This window comes from Hoplias malabaricus, chromosome 3 (genome assembly GCF_029633855.1).
Source record: "Hoplias malabaricus isolate fHopMal1 chromosome 3, fHopMal1.hap1, whole genome shotgun sequence".
NCBI classification, from domain to species: Eukaryota; Metazoa; Chordata; class Actinopteri; order Characiformes; family Erythrinidae; genus Hoplias; species Hoplias malabaricus.
Window position 1 is genome coordinate 7,320,152 of NC_089802.1, and position 19,279 is coordinate 7,339,430.

The 19,279-nt window shown below is 38.9% G+C and overlaps 1 protein-coding gene across 1 annotated transcript; it reads right to left on the minus strand.

Moving 5' to 3' along the window:
- Positions 1-2,381: 2,381 nt before the first annotated feature.
- Positions 2,382-18,987, minus strand: capgb (capping protein (actin filament), gelsolin-like b). Its single transcript, XM_066664518.1, has 10 exons — positions 18,884-18,987; positions 18,635-18,791; positions 10,128-10,321; positions 9,085-9,239; positions 8,164-8,325; positions 7,551-7,700; positions 6,376-6,462; positions 5,451-5,583; positions 4,544-4,635; positions 2,382-3,340 (listed from the first exon to the last, which is right to left on the minus strand). Exons 3-10 carry the CDS (start codon positions 10,318-10,320, stop codon positions 3,275-3,277), a joined length of 1,038 nt encoding a protein of 345 aa, XP_066520615.1. The 5' UTR covers position 10,321; positions 18,635-18,791; positions 18,884-18,987; the 3' UTR covers positions 2,382-3,274.
- Between the last annotated feature and the right edge of the window lie 292 nt (positions 18,988-19,279).

Here is a 19,279-nt window from a genome sequence, read left to right on the forward strand (position 1 = left end):
GGTTTCATTCCCGAGGAGTGTGGTGTATTCTCTCTGTGTCTCCGTGGGTTTCCTCCGGGTGACTGTCTGTGAGGAGTGTGGTGTGTTCTCCCTGTGTCTGCGTAGGTTTCCTCCAGGTGACTGTCTGTGAGGAGTGTGGTGTGTTCTCCCTGTGTCTGCGTAGGTTTCCTCCGGGTGACTGTCTGTGAGGAGTGTAGTGTGTTCTCCCTGTGTCCGCGTGGGTTTACTCTGGGTGCTCCAGTTTCCTCCCACAGTCCAAAATCACACGTTAGTAGATAGATTGGCAACTCAAAAGTGTCCGTAGGTGTGAGTGAATGTGTGTGTCTGTGTTGCCCTGTGAAGGACTGGCGCCCCCTCCAGGGTGTATTCCCGCCTTGCGCCCAATGATTCCAGATAGGCTCTGGACCCACCGTGACCCTGAACTGGATAAGGGTTACAGATAATGGATGGATGGAATACAACTTTTATATTTATCTTATTATTATATGCTTTTGTTTGTTTGTTTTTGTTTCATTTGCTCCAGAAATTGTGATTATGTTTGATTTTATGTATATAAATCAAATACTAATAAATGTTATCTCAAATGCTTAGTGTGAATTTCTGGCATGATTTATTGTACTTATTTCATAAGAAACAACTTCAGATTTTTTCCCCAATGTGGCACCTATATCAAAAATAAAATTCCGGTCCTTCCATTTTTAATCTTAATGATGCATTCTTCATGTCAAACCAAGACTCATTTGGCCAGGCACATAAACATGGATATAGCTTAGCAATGCTTTTACATGGAAATTCTCTATTCTAAGTGCACTGGATAGGCTTTTCTAGACATTATTCTAGAAAAAGACTCTGCACTTTATATCTAGTAGTATGTATCCAGTGCCATGTTTATTGACTTATTCTAAACTACTTAACACTAAAAACTAACTACCTTACAAACTATCCTACAAAACTACTAATAACAGCCAAATTAACACTTTCTCTGTAATAACCATTTCTAATGTGAACTAATCAGTCCCTTTAGAACAGTATATAGTGAATAATATATAATGCATTAACCAAATGTCATTAAATGAACTGAACATGAACTGGGTGGGCACATCGATTTAGCACACATATTGTGGCACGAACTTAGGTCATTCCACTATCAACAAAGCTATCCCTTCAGTGATAAGCATAGTGTATTCACGCCCAGCCGTTTCTCTGGGTTGCACAGTAACATAAACTACACCAGTATTGCATAAAATAAAGACATGACTTTGTCATGGATTAACGTCACCTTAGCAGCACATTCACAGAAAGGTTCAGTTACCAGGCGTGCCTTTGAGAGTGTGACGTTAATCCATGACAAAATCATACCTTTATTTTATGTAATACTGGTGTACATAATGCTTCTGGAAATTTTATTGCTTTGTTGAAAGCAATAACATTGTTTATGAAATATTTGGAAAAAGAATATATAACTACAAGCTGCTGCGGCCTATATTTGTGTTGTTTTTTTTTGCAGTTGGGTTTTAAATTTGTAAAATTATATTGCAGCTGTTGGGACAAAATGTTGTATCTCCCTTTTTGTCTATTTTTATTAATTAATTAATTTATGTTTTGATGCCATCTGCTCTCTACATTGTGTATAAGCTTCACAGTAAATTACCTGATAGAAATGATGTAGAAATGTATGTAGATGTACATGTAGAAATACATGCAGAAATTAAAGTATCTTTTTTCTCCGTCTGCTTTTAAAGTTAAAGTTTTCAATGTATGTATTTTAGTTTACATTATTATATTCACAACATAATGAAACGTCTGCTCTATGTGAACCCAAGTCATTTATATAAACATTTCTAGAGTTCTGTGCAGAATAAGAAGTGAAACTGAGTGACTGCATAGTTACAGCTGAATCCTATTATATGATCACAGACAGAAACCACAGTGACTCGAGTGACACACAGCTCAAGATCTTACTCAGTGTTGATGAGCAGTGAATGCTTTGAGGTGATGTGAGCTGGCAGGGGTTTCAAAGTAGAGGGCAAAGTACAGTTACAATGTAACTGCATTATATACTTGTAAAATTCTTAGTATATATTAGTAAAACCAAAGTTAATTCCTTAAGTGTGAACTTCTGACATTACTACGTATACACATTTGTCATAACACCATTGACTAAAGGATCAATAGCATTTAAATTAATAGCGTTTTCATATATATGTCAGCAATTATACTGTGTAAACATACTGTTCAAACCAGAGAGGGGGAGTTGTTTCTAAAGTCTTATCACATTGTAATGCTGTTGTGTCTCTTTGAGTAAAAGTCGACCACCATGGCATTTACGTTTAATATTACAGTGAAAGAACAAGACTCAGAAAACCATTTTATTTGTTGTTTCATTAAGATTTTAATTTCTTCAGATTATTATCAAACAAAATGAGTAAAAAAAAAACTAACAAAAAACAGAACTGTCTATAGGTTGTGTTAAATGTCATATTGGCCTGGACACTGGTGAATAACACAGATCACTCAATAACAGTGGCAGTTGCTTTACATTTTTTGAGTTTGATGTGACTGATTTGGGTTTAGGTGTGTAAAAATGAAGTAAGATTTTGTCCTTATTTAAAGGGAAATTTCACAGATTTTTCCAATTGGCTGCATAATGCAGTTCTGAGGAACTAAGTCAGATTTACAGTGTGTATGACAAAAGCAAGAGCATTTTATTTACTATCCAAACTTTTAGATCATCAGATATGGGATTTATGTTTAATTCGTACATGTATATCAAAAAGTAATCTTTTTGGAGACTCATCCAACATATCGCTCCAGTATAAATGGATTTTTTAAATTTAGTTTCAGATCAATGTTTCAAAACTACCTTAAAACAGACATAAGGCATTATATTTTAAGTTTTATGCGTATGTGTGCTGTGAACAATTATGGCTCAAAAGCTCCACTAGAATGAGTCATTTCACCTTATAATCTTGAATAGTAACATCATTTAACATTTTAGTTTTACAAAAATATTCAGAACTTCTTTTTATACTTATTGAATTTCTCAGTACACACACTTTCTACAATTTGTCCCCACAATACACAACATAAGTGCTATGATGATATAAGACTAACCATGGCTTTTTGTTATTTTTTCTTAAACATCTATTTGGTAGCTTGTGGTAAGAAAATACTGAGTCACTGTGACATTATGATAAAAACAGCAGGACTGTTCTTTACCCATTGTGCAGTTTACATTTTACAGTACCCTGATGTTGAACAAATATTGAAAAACTCAATTCCAGTTTTGGAAAAACTGTTTGAAAATGACAGTCTCTCTGCCCTGGGGTAGAATCTCCACCTGTAGGATGTGAAAACCATGGAGTTTATGAAAGTGTTACAGTTTCTATTGCAAGTCTCTTGAACGTATAAAACAAGGCAGGTCATGTGCTGTGCAGAGTATAAGCATGACATACAGGGGTTAGACAATGAAACTGAAACACCTGTCATTGTAGTGTGGGAGGTTTCATGGCTAAATTGGAGCAGCCTGGAGGCCAATCTTCATTAATTGCACATTGCACCAGTAAGACCATGTGCATCCAATGGTTCAAACTTTCAATCCTGAAGGCAGTGAAGTGTATCAGAACGACAATGCACCAATACACACAGCAAGACTGGTGAAAGATTGGTTTGATGAACATGAAAGTGAAGTTGAACATCTCCCATGGCCTGCACAGTCCCCAGATCTAAATATTATTGAGCCACTTTGGGGTGTTTTGGAGGAGCGAGTCAGGAAACGTTTTCCTCCACCAGCATCACGTAGTGACCTGGCCACTATCCTGCAAGAAGAATGGCTTAAAATCCCTCTGACCACCGTGCAGGACTTGTATATGTCATTCCCAAGACGAATTGACACTGTATTGGCCGCAATAGGAGGCCCTACACCACACTAATAATTATTATGGTCTAAAACCAGGTGTTTCACTTTCATTGTCCAACCCCTGTATGTCCAAATAAATAGATTTACAAGATTCTGAGAAACCTTAAGAAAGTCATGTATGTCATGTGACTTTTTCACTTTGTAGAGTAACATGTTGATCTGCATGCTTTGTTAGCCACTTTTCAACATGTTTTAACGGTCAATACCCATGCAGGACCATCCACTGAGCAAGTATGATTTGGGTGGTGGATCATTCTCAGTACTACAGTGCTGTTTTAGTGTGTGTTGTACTGGTAGGATTGGATCAGACACAGCAGTGTTGCTGGGTTTTTTAAATCACTCAGTGTCACTGCTAAACTGAGAATAACCCATCAACTAAAAATATCCACTACCCAAATAATATCTGATCTGTGGTGGCCCTGTGGGTGTCTTTAAAACCAAAAAACAGGGGGTGGAGAGATAGATGGACTTCTTTCTTTAACTGTAGAACTACAAATTGTGTGTACAGTCAGAGGATTATTAGTGTGGAAACAAAGAGGTGTATGCAGCTTATATAGATTATAACATGACCTAACAACTCCATTCATATTAGACATTTGGGATTGTAATATCAATACAACAAACCTGAGTTTTCATCCTGGGGTAATTCATTTTTTGTATGAAATCATCTGCCATCTTAAGAGCTTCCCTCTTTTCATCTGCATTTGCACCACTTCCTGTCAATAAACACAGACAAACACCAGTAGGTCAGTAAAAATATGATAATTTGCATAAAAGAATAAAACAAGCATTATTAATAAACAGGGCAACAGATGTCCTAGGTGACATCACTGATTCTTTTTTCTACCATATGGATGCACCATTGCCAATGGTTTGCGATTATCCAACATTTCTTTGTCAGTCTTATCTGCGGTAACAGCTTTTACTAATCTGAGAAAACCTTACACTATTTTTTGGCATATTTATTCGATTTCATTGATATTCTAGTTGAATGTCTTAAAATTCTCAGATCCTGATGCTGAATGATTAGTTCTGGATAAAAATAAATCCACTCCAACTCATCCTAGGGGTAATAAACTGAGCTCCATCACTCCAAAGAATATATTCTGACCACAGCCCAAAGCTTTAAGAGCTTTATAGCCCTCTAGTCACAGCTTGGCACCAGACATGACTACTATATGTGCAGATACTCTGGAGCATCCATGCTTCTCTATGGCTCAGTTTACTCATTAGAATGAGAGCCCACTTATTACTGGAAATATAATGTAGCAATGACTGATTAACTAACACATCTCCAAAATATTAACAAAGATTTGAGTGTTTAATAACTCAGTAAGAGACGATTTCTATTCCAGTGGTTAATAAACTAACCCAAGAAGACTTTTCCTGTCTTAGCATACTAGCAGAGCTCCATTATCAATGATTTGCTTATAAACAAGTGATAGCATTCACAGGGATCAGGTTCATGTATAGATATGTGATCTGTTATAAGTTCATTATTAGTAATGGGGCTCAAATATCTAGCTCTCACCTTTCCAAACAAAGATCTTGCCATTGGCTCCATTGTCTAAGATAAAGCAGTCATCACGTATGAGCAGGTCCTTGGCAAATGGATTTTTTTCTGAGACTTTGGTCAGCTTCATTGAGCCTGTAGCATCTGAAACCTGTGAGGGAGTTTAATATCACACTACAGTTTTGCAACTCTTCTTGGCATGTCTTCAATGGCAAATAATCCAAAAGTATTTGACATGTAGACAAAGACTCACCACCAGTTAATCAACAAGTACACACAGCATCAGTTTATTCATTACAGATATTTGGTCACAAAGTACTTTACAGTTGTACTGATGCACCACTACAAATATTGGTGGATAAATATATATTTATTTGTCCGTCCGTTCAAGCTTTTGTTTGTCAGTCTGAATCTTTCTATGCACATTATTTAAGCATCTAGAAATGATAACAATATGAGAAAAGTAAATATATGTTAATTAAAATTAAATGCATTTTGATTTTGCATGTGGAATAATAAATAATAAATTGTTAACTGTTTGAGGCTCTCAGTTTAAATAAAAGTGTCACAGGCATGAGGAAGAGCAGAGGAATAATGCCTTGGAATGATAAAAGGCCATGGGTTTTGTCAGTAATTTTTATGTACTTCAAAATACATTTATATCAGTTAGAACAAATTAAATTAGACTCCACTTATCAAACATAACACTAGCACGTGCCTATTATTGTGTGGCCATTATTAATTTCTTACATTATATTCAAGACTTAATTTTGCAAATCTAAAGCTATAAATATACTTTTAACTGCAGTGCCATATACAACAGGCTCCCCTTGAGTGGATAACCACAGCAAAGATAATCCAAGCCAAATTGTTCCAAAACAGTGTGTATTATGTTATATAGTTACTATAAAATGTTCCAAGTGTTAAACAAGTGTCCGGGTACCTTGTAGAGGGATGCAGAGTTAGATACATCTGCTTGGCTGTCATCCTCTGGTGTGCTGTCTTTAAGCACTGGCACTGAACCAAGCACCTGACAATCACATAAAGAAATGTAAAAGTGGTTTTTCCAGTCACCACCTATTTATTATATATGTTTATGCAAATGTAAAGGAAGCAGAGAGTCATTTCTATGACTGGAAAGTCTTTAACAGCACGAGACAATACATACTGAATGTTATAATGTACTGCAGACAAAATTGTCTTGTGTAGTATTATATAAACGCACACTGAAATGTATGTTACATTCTTGATGCATACACTGATAATTCACATATGTTCACAGAGCTAAATAAACAAAAAGCATTTTCTGGAGCACACTGTGATGATTGTTGCTACTTAATCTAAACTGATTACCTGTTAATGAAGATAAATGTAATATTGTTATAGATACAGCTCTAATTTAAGCCTTATGTCTGACATCAGCTCACGTATAGGAATGGGTTTTATTATTCTTCTTAATTACCACTGAATAGGGTGACCAGATCTGAGATGGTGAAAAAGAGGACACGTCCATGGGGCTGAGCTCTCGCCCCTCGCTGCCGTTGTATGCTTAGCTGAACCTATGTGTGCTTTTATGTCCTTTACACCTTTATTTGCTACACATGGGAAAACATGGGAATTTCTTTTTTAATTCATCCGAAAACTTACATTTACGTTTCGGCATAGCTGCTAGAGATGAGGGTAGGTACTTTAGCTTTGCCTGACGTAAACAAGGACTACTGACGTGCAGACTGACCAATTAAATGTTTACAGAGAAGGTTATCGACCAATAACGGTAGCTCTACAGTCAGACCGTCCAATCAGAAGATTTTAGGCTACTTCACCACGCCCCCTTCTCACTCAAGTGAACCAATCGGAGTAGGGGAGGGCGGGACTAGTTTGTGAGCGAAAGTTCTCGAAGTTCTATGTAAGCTCTAGAAAAACAAAATCCCGGACGTTTGTGAAATTCCGCCCGGACATTTTTTAAGTCTAAAAAAAAAGAGGACGTCTGGTCACCCTACCACTGAAGAGCATAATTTAAAAACATTTTTTATGAACTTGAGTTTAAAGGCAGAAACAGAAAACCCCTATAGAAAGTGTATAAGATCAGAGCTAAAACGAGCTGCAGTAAAGACAGACCTTCAGCATTTCTGCTGTCTCCTCTCCCTCGTTGATGTGAGTGATCTGGGCTTTTCCATGTCTCTCTGTGTCTCTGATCAAGGTGGAAATCTCTCTCACTTTCTGCTTCTCAAAGATGTTGGCCTGAGAGCCCACCCAGGACACGATTGTCTGGAAAGTGAGCAGCAACAAGCTGGTTGGACTTTTTGTGTAAACGAGTACTATCTTGTGACATTTACAGTTAAACATTCTTAGGGATTCTGAATATATTCAAAATGATAGTAGTTTTACTGCTGATCAAACACATTTTAATGGAAGGTAACTGCATTGGAGTCGTAATTTAGTGTCATATAGATGTGTATATCCCCTCTGGTTACACTACTTACTTTTTAAATCTATTGTTTGGTTTTGGCAACCTGCCATACAAGATTTAGACAGTAAATCTGTTCCCATCAGATAAACTGCACTAAAGTGTGTATAATTGACAAAGAACTGAGGAACTGAAAAATGGCCCACAAACAGGAACATGGGATTTAAAGTCACAATAGATTATACCAGAAGGACTTTTTAATCTGTCAGTTTGTCTGTGTGTGTCTCTTTTGTCCCTTTCCCACTGTCACACACACACACACACCTCTCCCAAGTCGAGGATGAAGCAGTCTCCTTTATTGAAACTGTCCCAGCTCAGCTCCACCTCCTTAGCTCTGATATTTTTTTTCCCCTTGATGTGATATAGTCTTTGAACTGGACCAGATCCACTCTGTGCTTTCCTAAAGCCAGACTCCACTCCTCCTTCCTGAAAGAGAAAGAGTGAGTGAACGAGAGAGAGAGAGAGAGAGAGAGAGAGACTCATGACCACAGGAGACACAACTGAAACAAGCTACGCTTGAAGATGTGTAGAGATTATGTCTAATTATGTATATATAATTATGTAATTATGTGTAATTTGTGAACTGAAATCAGAAACTTGGGTATAAAAAAAAGAAAGTAGCACATCTTTACAGTCTCTTAAATGACGGTCCACTTATCAGTCAGGAACAAGAATTTATACTAAGAGTGTAGCTTAAAAAATGCACGTAATTCCATGCTGACTATGAGTCACTGCCCGTCCATTAGACTCTGAGGCATAAAACTCATTGGAAATTTCCCCCCTCATTTCCGCTGTGCTTAGTTCCTCTATGGAGATTGTGAGTAAATTTACTTTACGGCTCGAACAGGAAGCTGTCACTGACCATTCACTTCTATAAAACTTTATAACAGTTTTTAAACTTAGAAGGATACATTCCTCATAGTATTCTTTTACTGGAATATATTATTTGAATTAAATCCTTCTACGGTGTGGAAGTGTTAACATCTAATAATATGACAATATTATATCAGTCAAAATTGTCTGATACTACTTTGCGAGTGTTCCTGTTGAACTCCTTATGATTAGTGCGTGATTACTAGTCAATAAAATGATACACACATTTATCTTACTGACATAGGAACTATGTTAGTACACACACATGTATGTATGTATGTATGTGTGCAAGTGAGAGATTTCTTTCCTTACCTTATAGGTGACGCCCCTGGGGAACAGGTTCATGAACTGTGGTGACTCATAGCCCTGCACCTGCCTGTGCTGGACTGGCTCTCCACCCAGAAAGTTGTCCAGCTGGGTAGCAAGCATGGCACATGCAACCTGCTCATCACGAGATGACTTCTCTCCTAAGACAGACAGAGAGCAAGAGAATCACAATGTTGTATGTAAAGCTGTAATTATATTTACTGTTAAAATATTATCATATGCATATATTCTCCATGCCCAATTCCAAGTTTGGGCTAGAGATGCATAAAGTCCCCCATCATAAGACTTTATAGCAGTGGACCTGTGATCTGTAGTTTGACAAACACCATTATTATATATAAACACTTAGAAATTTCCTAACAATTTATTGTGGAGGGAATCCATGGGTCAGTGAGTAGAAATAATGAGGATGGCCATGAAGATGTTAGAGAGGGCAGTGTAGCAGGGAAACACAGGCCATTGGAGCAGTTGGTTCTAATGGAGCATCCACATGCTGACAACCAGCTTAATGTTACATAAAGCACCGGATACACACTGGCCCAACAGGCCCACTGCTGCCCTGTCACACACCTGCTGAAACTTTAATAAACCACACAAGCACCCGCCCTTCCCTTTTTCCCCTGGGACATGGCCCTCTTTATCCCTTGGTCTTCTCTTTTCACCATCCCATCTTTCTCTGTGCACGGTCATGCCTGCTAGTCAAGCGCATCGTATAACCTTAATGTCATCATTAGGATCACATGATTATTATAGTAACTTTGGATTATGTTGCTTTGTAGTCTATAAATAAACAAATTTATAATCCATAGAGTTGGTCGTCCACTTCCAGTGAGTTAAATTTTGTGACTTCAAGCCATTTTTGAAGTCTGGTTTCTAGATATAGAGCGTGCTTGGTACACTCATTCACTACCTGTAATAACTTATCCAGTTCAAACTTGTTTAATATACTGTATGTAGTGAGTATTCTGGTTTTCTATGGTGTGGGCCAAGGGTCTCTGTACAAATACACGTGTGTATGGGAACCTTACCAATCCACATGTGCAGGTCTGCTCCCTGATCTCCTCTGTTTTCCAGCACCAAGTAGGCATCTCCATTGAAGAAAGCTCCCACTTCAGAATTCTCTAAAGGCACAGCCTTCATTTTCTCCACCCTCCAGCAGTGCAGCCCTGGCTCCCTGACTGTCACCGAAAACTGACCTGGAGCTGCCTGGAAGGGGAGCATTCTGCACAAAGAAAAAGAGAGAGAGACTCATGACCACAGGAGATAAAACTGAAACACGCAATGCTTGAAAATGATAGAAAGGAATAATATGAAGAGACGAAGAGAGAAGTATCCGCAAAATGCGTGACATAAGGGCAAAACTGGAGGTAGGTAATAAACAGGAGAAAGGAATTGAAAACAAAGGGACAACAGAACAGCCATAGATGCAATTTCCAGAGGATTCATTGGATTTTAATCCTCAGTAATTTTAACTCGTTTATTTAGTTCCCCAGCCCCGATTTATCCCCGATTTAACTTTTCAGTGCTGGCTTTTGAGCTGTGTACTTAGAGCAGGTAGCATGGTAAATCTCATCTTTAGCCCAGAGGACACAGCACCCATGATTTTAAAAAAGAATCTGTTTTGTTTTGCCAGACCAGAGGACACTATGCCACTTTACCTCAGTCCATCTAAAATGAGCTCCGGCCCAGAGAAGGCAGTTACATTTGTGAGTTTTACTTGCATTTGTGGATTCAGCATTGAACTGTGTTATGGGAAGTGTTTCCGAGCCTTTGCAGTGATTTCCCGTACAAAATCATGTTTGTTTTTCATCCAGTGTCACCTGAGGCCTTAATACCATAGCCAGCCAATACTGGTTTTGGGGCTTGTACTTTGCATTTAAAGATTTCCCTGGATTCTCTGTATCTTTTAATAATATTATGTATCACAGACGAAGAAATCCCCAGGTCCTTTACTATTTTAAGTTGAGAAATGTGATTATGGAATTTTTTGCACTATTTGCCCACATAGACTTTTCACAGAATGGTGAACTCCTCCCCAAATTTATTTCTAAAAATATATATATATATATATATATATATAATAAGAATAATAATAAAATACATTTTTAAAAATTGTAGGGCGGCAAGGTGGTGCAGCAGGTAGTGTCAGAGTCGCACAGCTCCAGGGGCCTGGAGGTTGTGGGTTTGATTCCCGGTCTGGGTGACTGTCTGTGAGGAGTGTGGTGTGTTCTCCCTGTGTCTGCGTGGGTTTCCTCCAGGTGACTGTCGGTGAGAAATGTGGTGTGTTCTCCATGTGTCTGCGTGGGTTTCCTCCGAGTGACTGTCTGTGAGGAATTGGTGTGTTCTCCCTGTGTCTGCCTGGGTTTCCTCCCACAGTCCAAAAACACACGTTGGTAGGTGGATTGGCGACTCAAAAGTGTCCGTAGGTGTGCGTGTGTGAGTGAATGTGTGTGTGTGTCTGTGTTGCCCTGTGAAGGACTGGCGCCCCCTCCAGCGTGTATTCCTGGCTTGCGCCCAATGATTCCAGGTAGGCTCTGGACCCACCGCGACCCTGAACTGGATAAGCGCTTACAGAAATGAATGAATGAAAAAAAAAAAATTGTACTCTGTGTAAACCCAGATCATGTCACTGAGCTGTTGCCAATTAACCTACATTTTTATAGCATTGCACAAATTTACCTGTCCCGCCTTTTTTGGAACATACTGCTAGCATTATATTTAAACTGGGCATATAATTTTGAAAGAGAAAAGTTTTTTTTTATTTACACTTTGTACAGCATCTTAATATTTCTAGAAATGTAGTTTATAATTAAAATGATATAATTAATATTGAATGGCACGGTGGCGCAGCAGGTAGTGTCGTAATCACACAGCTCCAGGGACCTTTAGGTTGTAGGTTTTAGTTCCGCTCCGGGTCTGTGAGGAGTTTGGTGTGTTCTCTCTCCGGGTGCTCCGTTTTCCTCCCACAGTCCAAAAACACACGTTGGTAGGTGGACTGGCCAGACAAAAGTAGGTGTGAGAAAGTGTCGCCCTGTGAAGGACTGGTGTCCCCTCCAGGGTGTGTTCCCACCTTGTGCCCAGTGATTCCGGGTAGGCTCCGGACCCTGAATTGGTTAAATGGTTACAGATTAATTAATTAACAGATTAGTTAATGAATAAATGAATTAAATTATTTTGATTGAAATAGTTGTTTTAGATAGGGAGGAGCCTGGACTTGTCAAAGCACATTGGTTGGCTCCTAGCATGCCTTGAAGCTTCCCAATAAGACACTATGAACCAGTTAATTGTGCACTTTATTGTAGGATTATGCATAACGGGATTGTGTGCATGATGGGGTTCACGTTTCTGCCTGAGGGGTGAGTGCATTTGATTCACTGTAATATTATGGTACCCCATGGGTTTCACCACGCAGCCCAAACTGCTTTCATGCCCTTGTTAGGGCATAATAAAGCGCAAAGATTCCTTCTTTGACACTCGATACAATACATTTCTATCATATGCTTTAGCCAGCTCTATTCTGGCTTCATATATTGGCTATCTATATTGGCTTCATGCTTGCAGTCTGCATATATTTAAAACCTACAAGTCATGTGATGACAAAGGAAATGACAGCAAGAACAAAAAGGAAGTGAAACAAATGTGTCACCATTAACAACAGACACAGAGGTACTCGCTATGATGTTATGCAATACAAACATATTTGCTTATTATTACCACACTTTCTTTACTGTTAGAGACTGTCAAATGCTGGTTAAAAACCACGCTCAAGACAAAGAATATTGTGAAAAATCAGGAACCACCCTTCTGTATTTTCAATCAATACAAATAATACTTCTACAATTAATTTATTCTATTTTCAGTGTCAAGTGAAAAGAACACAGTTTAAACAGAAAATAGCACCCCATAAACTAATATCAAAATGTTCAATATTTAGTGTACAGATCTAACCATGCTTAGGAAAGTTACTTTATATTCTGCAATGAAATCTGCAGTGACACAGATGTTTAATTTCCCATGACTCAAGCGATCTAAATTACTGAACTGGTTAAAGAAGCCCCTTACTGTCATTTCCCTCCTTACCAATTCATCAGCACTGCCATCAGTAATGAAGAAGTGTAATCTGATTGGTGCTCTGCCCTGTCAACCTCAAAGGAACACAGCCTGAACATGTTGGACAAGAGAGTACGTAGCTAACAAGACTTTGCGATGAACTCAAGTAGCTTATATATACACTTACTGGCCACCTTATTCACTGTTCTCTTGTCAATATACAACATACAACACTGTGCAAAAGTCAGTAACCACCATTCATTGTATAAATGTCCAATCAAAAACACAAATTAACAGAATATCCAGTTTGCAGTTGTTTTTTTTAAAGAGTCCATCATTCTACTGTAAGGGGACAACCCAGGACTATGGGTCTGAAAGGTGGAGTAGCTGTTAAAAAGCCATTTTTAAGGAATGCTTGACCACAACATAGATGAGTACCTGCAGATTCAACACCATCACTACCTCATCTATGAATCTGAATGTGTCTGGGATCATTTGTGGCATTGTGATAAGAAGAAAAGACAACTCACTTCTAAGACTTGATCTTAAATATATGGAGAAATCAATGCAGGTTTCTTAAAAAATAAAAAAATAAAAAACTAATATTTTCCCCATGTATTGAAAAATTAGGAACTTATACTTAAATATGTATAAGTACTTTCTCTGACATTTATTGTGCACTTTGTTGTTCTACAGTTACAGATTGTAGTTAATTTTTTTCTATATATAATATTTTAACTGCCCTTCAACCATTCATTAATGTTCAAGACACCTACAGGACGACAAATTAGCAAGTATTATTTGGATAGTTCATTATTCTGCAACCTGCAAAGATACGACCAGAGTTTATATTAAATGATTTTGTGGGAGATTAACTTCTGATTCTATGAAATGAACCTATTTACAATTAGTTTATTTAGTTAATGTTATTATTTTACAGGAACATTTATCCAAACAACAGAATACATGCAATATCATTCATTCATTATCTGTAACCCTTATCCAGTTCAGGGTCACGGTGGGTCCGGCACCTACCTGGAAACATTGGGCGCAAGGCGGGAATACACCCTGGAGGGGGCGCCAGTCCTTCACAGGGCAACACACAAACTCACACATTCAATCACACCTATGGACACATTTGAGTCGTCAATCCACCTACCAACGTGTGTTTTTGGACTGTGGGAGGAAACCGGAGTACCCGGAGGAAACCCACACATGACACAGGGAGAACACACCACTCTCCTCACAGACAGTCACCCGGAGGAAATCCACACATGACACAGGGAGAACACACCACTCTCCTCACAGAAATTCACCCGGAGGAAACCCACACATGACACAGGGAGAACACACCATGCTCCTCAAAGACCGCCGGAGTGGGAATCAAACCCACAACCTCCAGGTTCTTGGAGCTGTGTGATTGCGACACTACCTGCTGTGCCACCGTGCCGCCTTACATGCAATATATTCTATTCAATCAATTGAACAGAAACAGTTATTATGCTTTTAATCAATAAAATGGAAAGACTTTATTAAATGAAAAAATAAAGCATATTGGCTTACAATGTCCTAAAACTTTTACAACTTGAGAAATTAATTAATTATTTTTTATATAGAAACGGCAAACGGCCTTTAAAATAAAGGCAGTAGTAATGCAGTGTGTGGAGGAACAGGAAAGGATCCCACAGTGACACTGAAGCCTCCTTAGAGCAAAGAGCAGGAGTTCAGGAGGGCCGCAGCCGTTTGGGTATTCGTCAGAGCACTGAATTAACATTCTGTTACATAAGGGGAGGTGAAAAGTGCATATTGCCAGAGTGAGGTGTGTCCCTGTACAAGTCCCTACAAGTCTCACTGAGACGTGCTCAGATACAGCCATCCCATTACTATGATCTAGAGAGCAGTGTTTAAAAAATGTGTAAATACATGCCAACAATCTACAGCAAATGAACTTATGGATAAATTGGAGGGTTGCTCCTTCTAACTTCAACACATCTCTCAGACAGTCTCTCGTGCTACAGGTACTTAATTCCATATGATTTTTAGTGTGTATGATGTGGGTATGGCACTTGACAATCTCTATACATCCCAATGAACTGCCCACCATTTCCATTTGCAAAAGTGAAAGTTGAACCACTTGTACCACACCCTTCTATTTACTCTCAGTGAGTAAAGCCTGGGGCAATACGTGTAATGCATACTAAAAGGCCTAAATATGCAGGTGCCTGACAATTATTAATTTCAAGATCACCTCCATCCCAAATGACATTCATTCATTGTCTGTAAGCGGTTATCAAGTGTAGGGTCGCAGTGGGTCCGGAGCCTACCAGAAATCACTGGGCACAAGGCGGGAACACACCCTGGAGGTGGCGCCAGTCCTTCACAGGGCAACACACACACACACTCACACCTACGGACAATTTTGAGTTCCCAATCCACCTACCAACATGTGTTTTTGGACTGTGGGAGGAAACCGGAGCACCTGGAAGAAACCCACGCAGACACAGGGAGAACACACCACACTCCTCACAGGGTCACCCGGAGGAAACCCACGCAAACACAGAGAGAACACACCACACTCCTCACAGACAGTCACCCGGAGGAAACCCACACAGACACAGGGAGAACACATCACACTCCTCACAGACAGTCACTCTCAGACTCGAACCCACAACCTCCAGGTCTTAAAAGGTTTTTATGAAATTTTATAAATTAAAAATGTGTCGCTGTCCAATTAAAAACATATATTTATCTCCTAAACTAGCAACTTTACATGAGAAGGAGAAACTTTCTTAACTTTCAATGGAAATCAATTCCAAGTAATTCTGGAGCATTTATTTGGATCCACTCCATGAAATATTCACAAAATATGAAGGACACCTGCTGTGGTCATATGATGTAGTAAACTAAAAACCCACAAAAATTGAGATAATTTTTTTAACTGGACAGCAACAAAATATATTTGTATTTTAATATTTGTCCAGTTTAACGTGTACTATTCTAAGATCATAAAACTAAGTCTTCACAAAGTGAAATACAGCGACACTCAATCTTGAGAGATGTTGGCAGAAAACAAAGCATTATTGTTATTTATATTGTTATATATGAGTATGGGGCGGCACGGTGGCGCAGCAGGTAGTGTCACAGTCACACAGCTCCAGGGGCCTGGAGGTTGTGGGTTCGATTTCCGCTCCGGGTGACTGTCTGTGAGGAGTTGGTGTGTTCTCCCCGTGTCCGCGTGGGTTTCCTCCGGGTGCTCTGGTTTCCTCCCACAGTCCAAAAAACACACGCTGCAGGTGGATTGGCGACTCGAAAGTGTCCATAGGTGTGAGTGTGTGAGTGAATGTGTGTGTGTCTGTGTTGCCCTGTGAAGGACTGGCGTCCCCTCCAGGGTGTATTCCCGCCTTGCGCCCAATGATTCCAGGTGGGCTCTGGACCCCCCGCGACCCTAGATTGGATAAGCGGTTACAGATAATGTATGTATGTATGTATGTATATGAGTATGTTTACTGAATGCGTTGTATATTATTTAAATAACTTACATAAGTATAAATATATAGCATTCTCTGTCAAATACAGGGAAATATATAGTCATATATGTTATCTTTCTCCAGGACATTCTGCTGTGTTATCTGAATGAACACAGGGTGAGCAATCATTCTCCTCAAACAAAAAGAGGAAGCAGAGCCAGGTTGGTACTCAGGCACTTTAAAATAAGACTGAATGATCTGGAACACACATACACACACACACACGCACACACACTTTCACAACATGCCACCAATCTACAAAACAGTCTGCTCAACAGTTATTTCCTGTGGGCTGCAGTTCAGCATTTGTGGTGACTAGGTGGAGCAAACCAAGACCGTCAAAACTGCAATGTATTTGTCACCTTGTTTTATGTTTAGTACAGTATATAATTAAAAGAAAAAAGCTACAATATTCACAAACAAAGATTGACAGAGTGCAAAAAACTCATGCAGTTAAAAGTCCACCAAAAGGAGTTGTAGAAAAAAGACTTCAATTTTTTTATTAGTGTGAAACATTCACCTAACAGTGGAATTAACCTTCTACTCTATTCCTTAGAGATGAAAATTCCTACGTCGTATTTTAGTGTTAAAACAGACATTACTAAGATCTAGAGTACTGACTGTTACTTTAGGATCAGACTGCCAAACACAGGATAAGGTAGATAACAAGGTTTATCACTCACTCAACATCATAACAGCTGGTTTATAATATTTCTCAGTCACCCTCAACAGAAAGTAAAGTTGAAGGAAGAGAGTAGACGGACTGAGCTGAAGGAGAGCATAATGAGGCGCTACAGGGAGAAAGGTGCAGAAAGGTGTGGCCACAGAAAGACCTCAGTGGACATGTCTATGAATATGGCTTAATAATTCGTATTATATTATGAGCTAAGAGAAAAGGCACATTTACTTAACTGCAAGATCCCCTCAGCAAGCTCAGGCACGCTTTCTGACTCCAACTCCATTCTGCCTGCCTGCCTTCTCCACAGTGTGTGTGATACTGAGGCAGTGAGTCTGTATGAGTTTGTGTCCACCTGGCCTGGTTAGCTTATATGTGGTCAGTAACTGGACACGCAGGAATAATTCAAGTAGCCCTGATGAGGACACCCCATGGGGAGGAGAGTCAGGTTGCCTGACAAACGTTGAACACCACAGTGATAGTTACTCTGTTTTCATCCATCCATCCATCCATCTATTGCTAATCTGTCCTGATTTTTTCCTTTCCCCCATGAAGGAAAAATGCACCAGTCTCGTACTAGCCTTACAATATAAAATACACTACACTAAATTATTAGTCATACATGTTATAAACAACATCAAAAAGTTTACTGTTGACAAACTGTATTGTTAAAATTATTAAGTATAAGAAGATAAACAGTGTTAATACATTTGACATTCATTTAAAATGTTGGGCTTATTATCAACACAAGAATACAGATTTATAATACATCTACAAGTTTTAAACATGAGTGTACAGGCAGGTGGAACCCAAACAATGGCAACATGAGAGGTAAAGCAACAGAGGTAGTGGGAGATGAAAGACGTCTGCGACTAGTGGATGAAAAGAAAGATGAGGAGATTGACAGGGGTCAGTGCCACAGTATCTGAATCATATGCGGCATGAGCCATACACATCCACTAATCAGAAAGATGATAGCAGGCAATAAAACAACAAGCTGCCAGGGGCAGGGTGGAGTAGCATGAGACTGTAATCGCATTCCAGACCCTCATTTAATATTTCTCACTGTTACAAAAAAGAGCACTAAACCTTTGAGGAGACAGTATCTATTCACAGACACACCTAACACATGACATTCGTGTCTTCTGTCTCTGCATGCATACAGATTTTTCCTCAAGAAAAAGACAGAAATACAGGCAAACACAAAAGAGATTTGTCACATGTTCCAAAGTAGGTTTTAACTGATGAGAAAATAAGGATTTAATGATAAAAGGGACCTTACCTTGCAGTATTTTTGGCTGGAAAAGACTTGAGAGGACTTTGCAGAGTATGAAGAGAGAGGAAGAGATTTTTCTGGGGAGGGGAGGCCTAAAAACACACTTCCTGGTAGAGTGAGTCACAGCCCTGCCCCAAGGTTTAAAAACCACCCACATCTAAAACTGAGACGAATGAAGGAAAGAGCATGGTGGTTGGTATAAAGCTTTCAGAAGTAGAAGTGTGATCTCTGGAGTGATGGTGCTCCATCCCATACCTATAGGATGCGTTTGCATTGTGACTGTGATCCAGAACTCCAATGTACCTTGCCTCATTAATGATACTCTGGCTGAATACAATCAAATTCTCCAAAATGTTTAACTATGGAGAGAGATTAGTCTCAAAACACTTTACAAATGCACAAATGTTAATCCAAAAATAGAGTTACATTCATAAATACATGTTTTTGGTTTTCATAGATATATCCCAATTTTATGCGAAAATAAATATATTTGTTTAAATTTACATTGCAAATATTTGTAAAGTCGAAGTTTCGAAATTAAAAGTTATTTGTAAAATCAAGTCACTCACATGTTTTCCGTGACGTGTATTTGTTCATTTCCTCTCCAATGACGATCCAAATACAAATGCAGCCTGATCCATAAATGTGGCC

Excerpts from the sequence above, each read along its gene's own strand:
- capgb (XM_066664518.1), bottom strand. The coding sequence starts at position 10,320 with ATGCTCCCCTTCCAGGCAGCTCCAGGTCAGTTTTCGGTGACAGTCAGG. Across the intron at positions 8,326-9,084 it reads CCAGGGGCGTCACCTATAAG|GAAGGAGGAGTGGAGTCTGG; the intron begins GTAAGGAAAGAA and ends TTTCTCTTTCAG. Across the intron at positions 5,584-6,375 it reads ACTCTGCATCCCTCTACAAG|GTTTCAGATGCTACAGGCTC; the intron begins GTACCCGGACAC and ends ACTCCCTCACAG.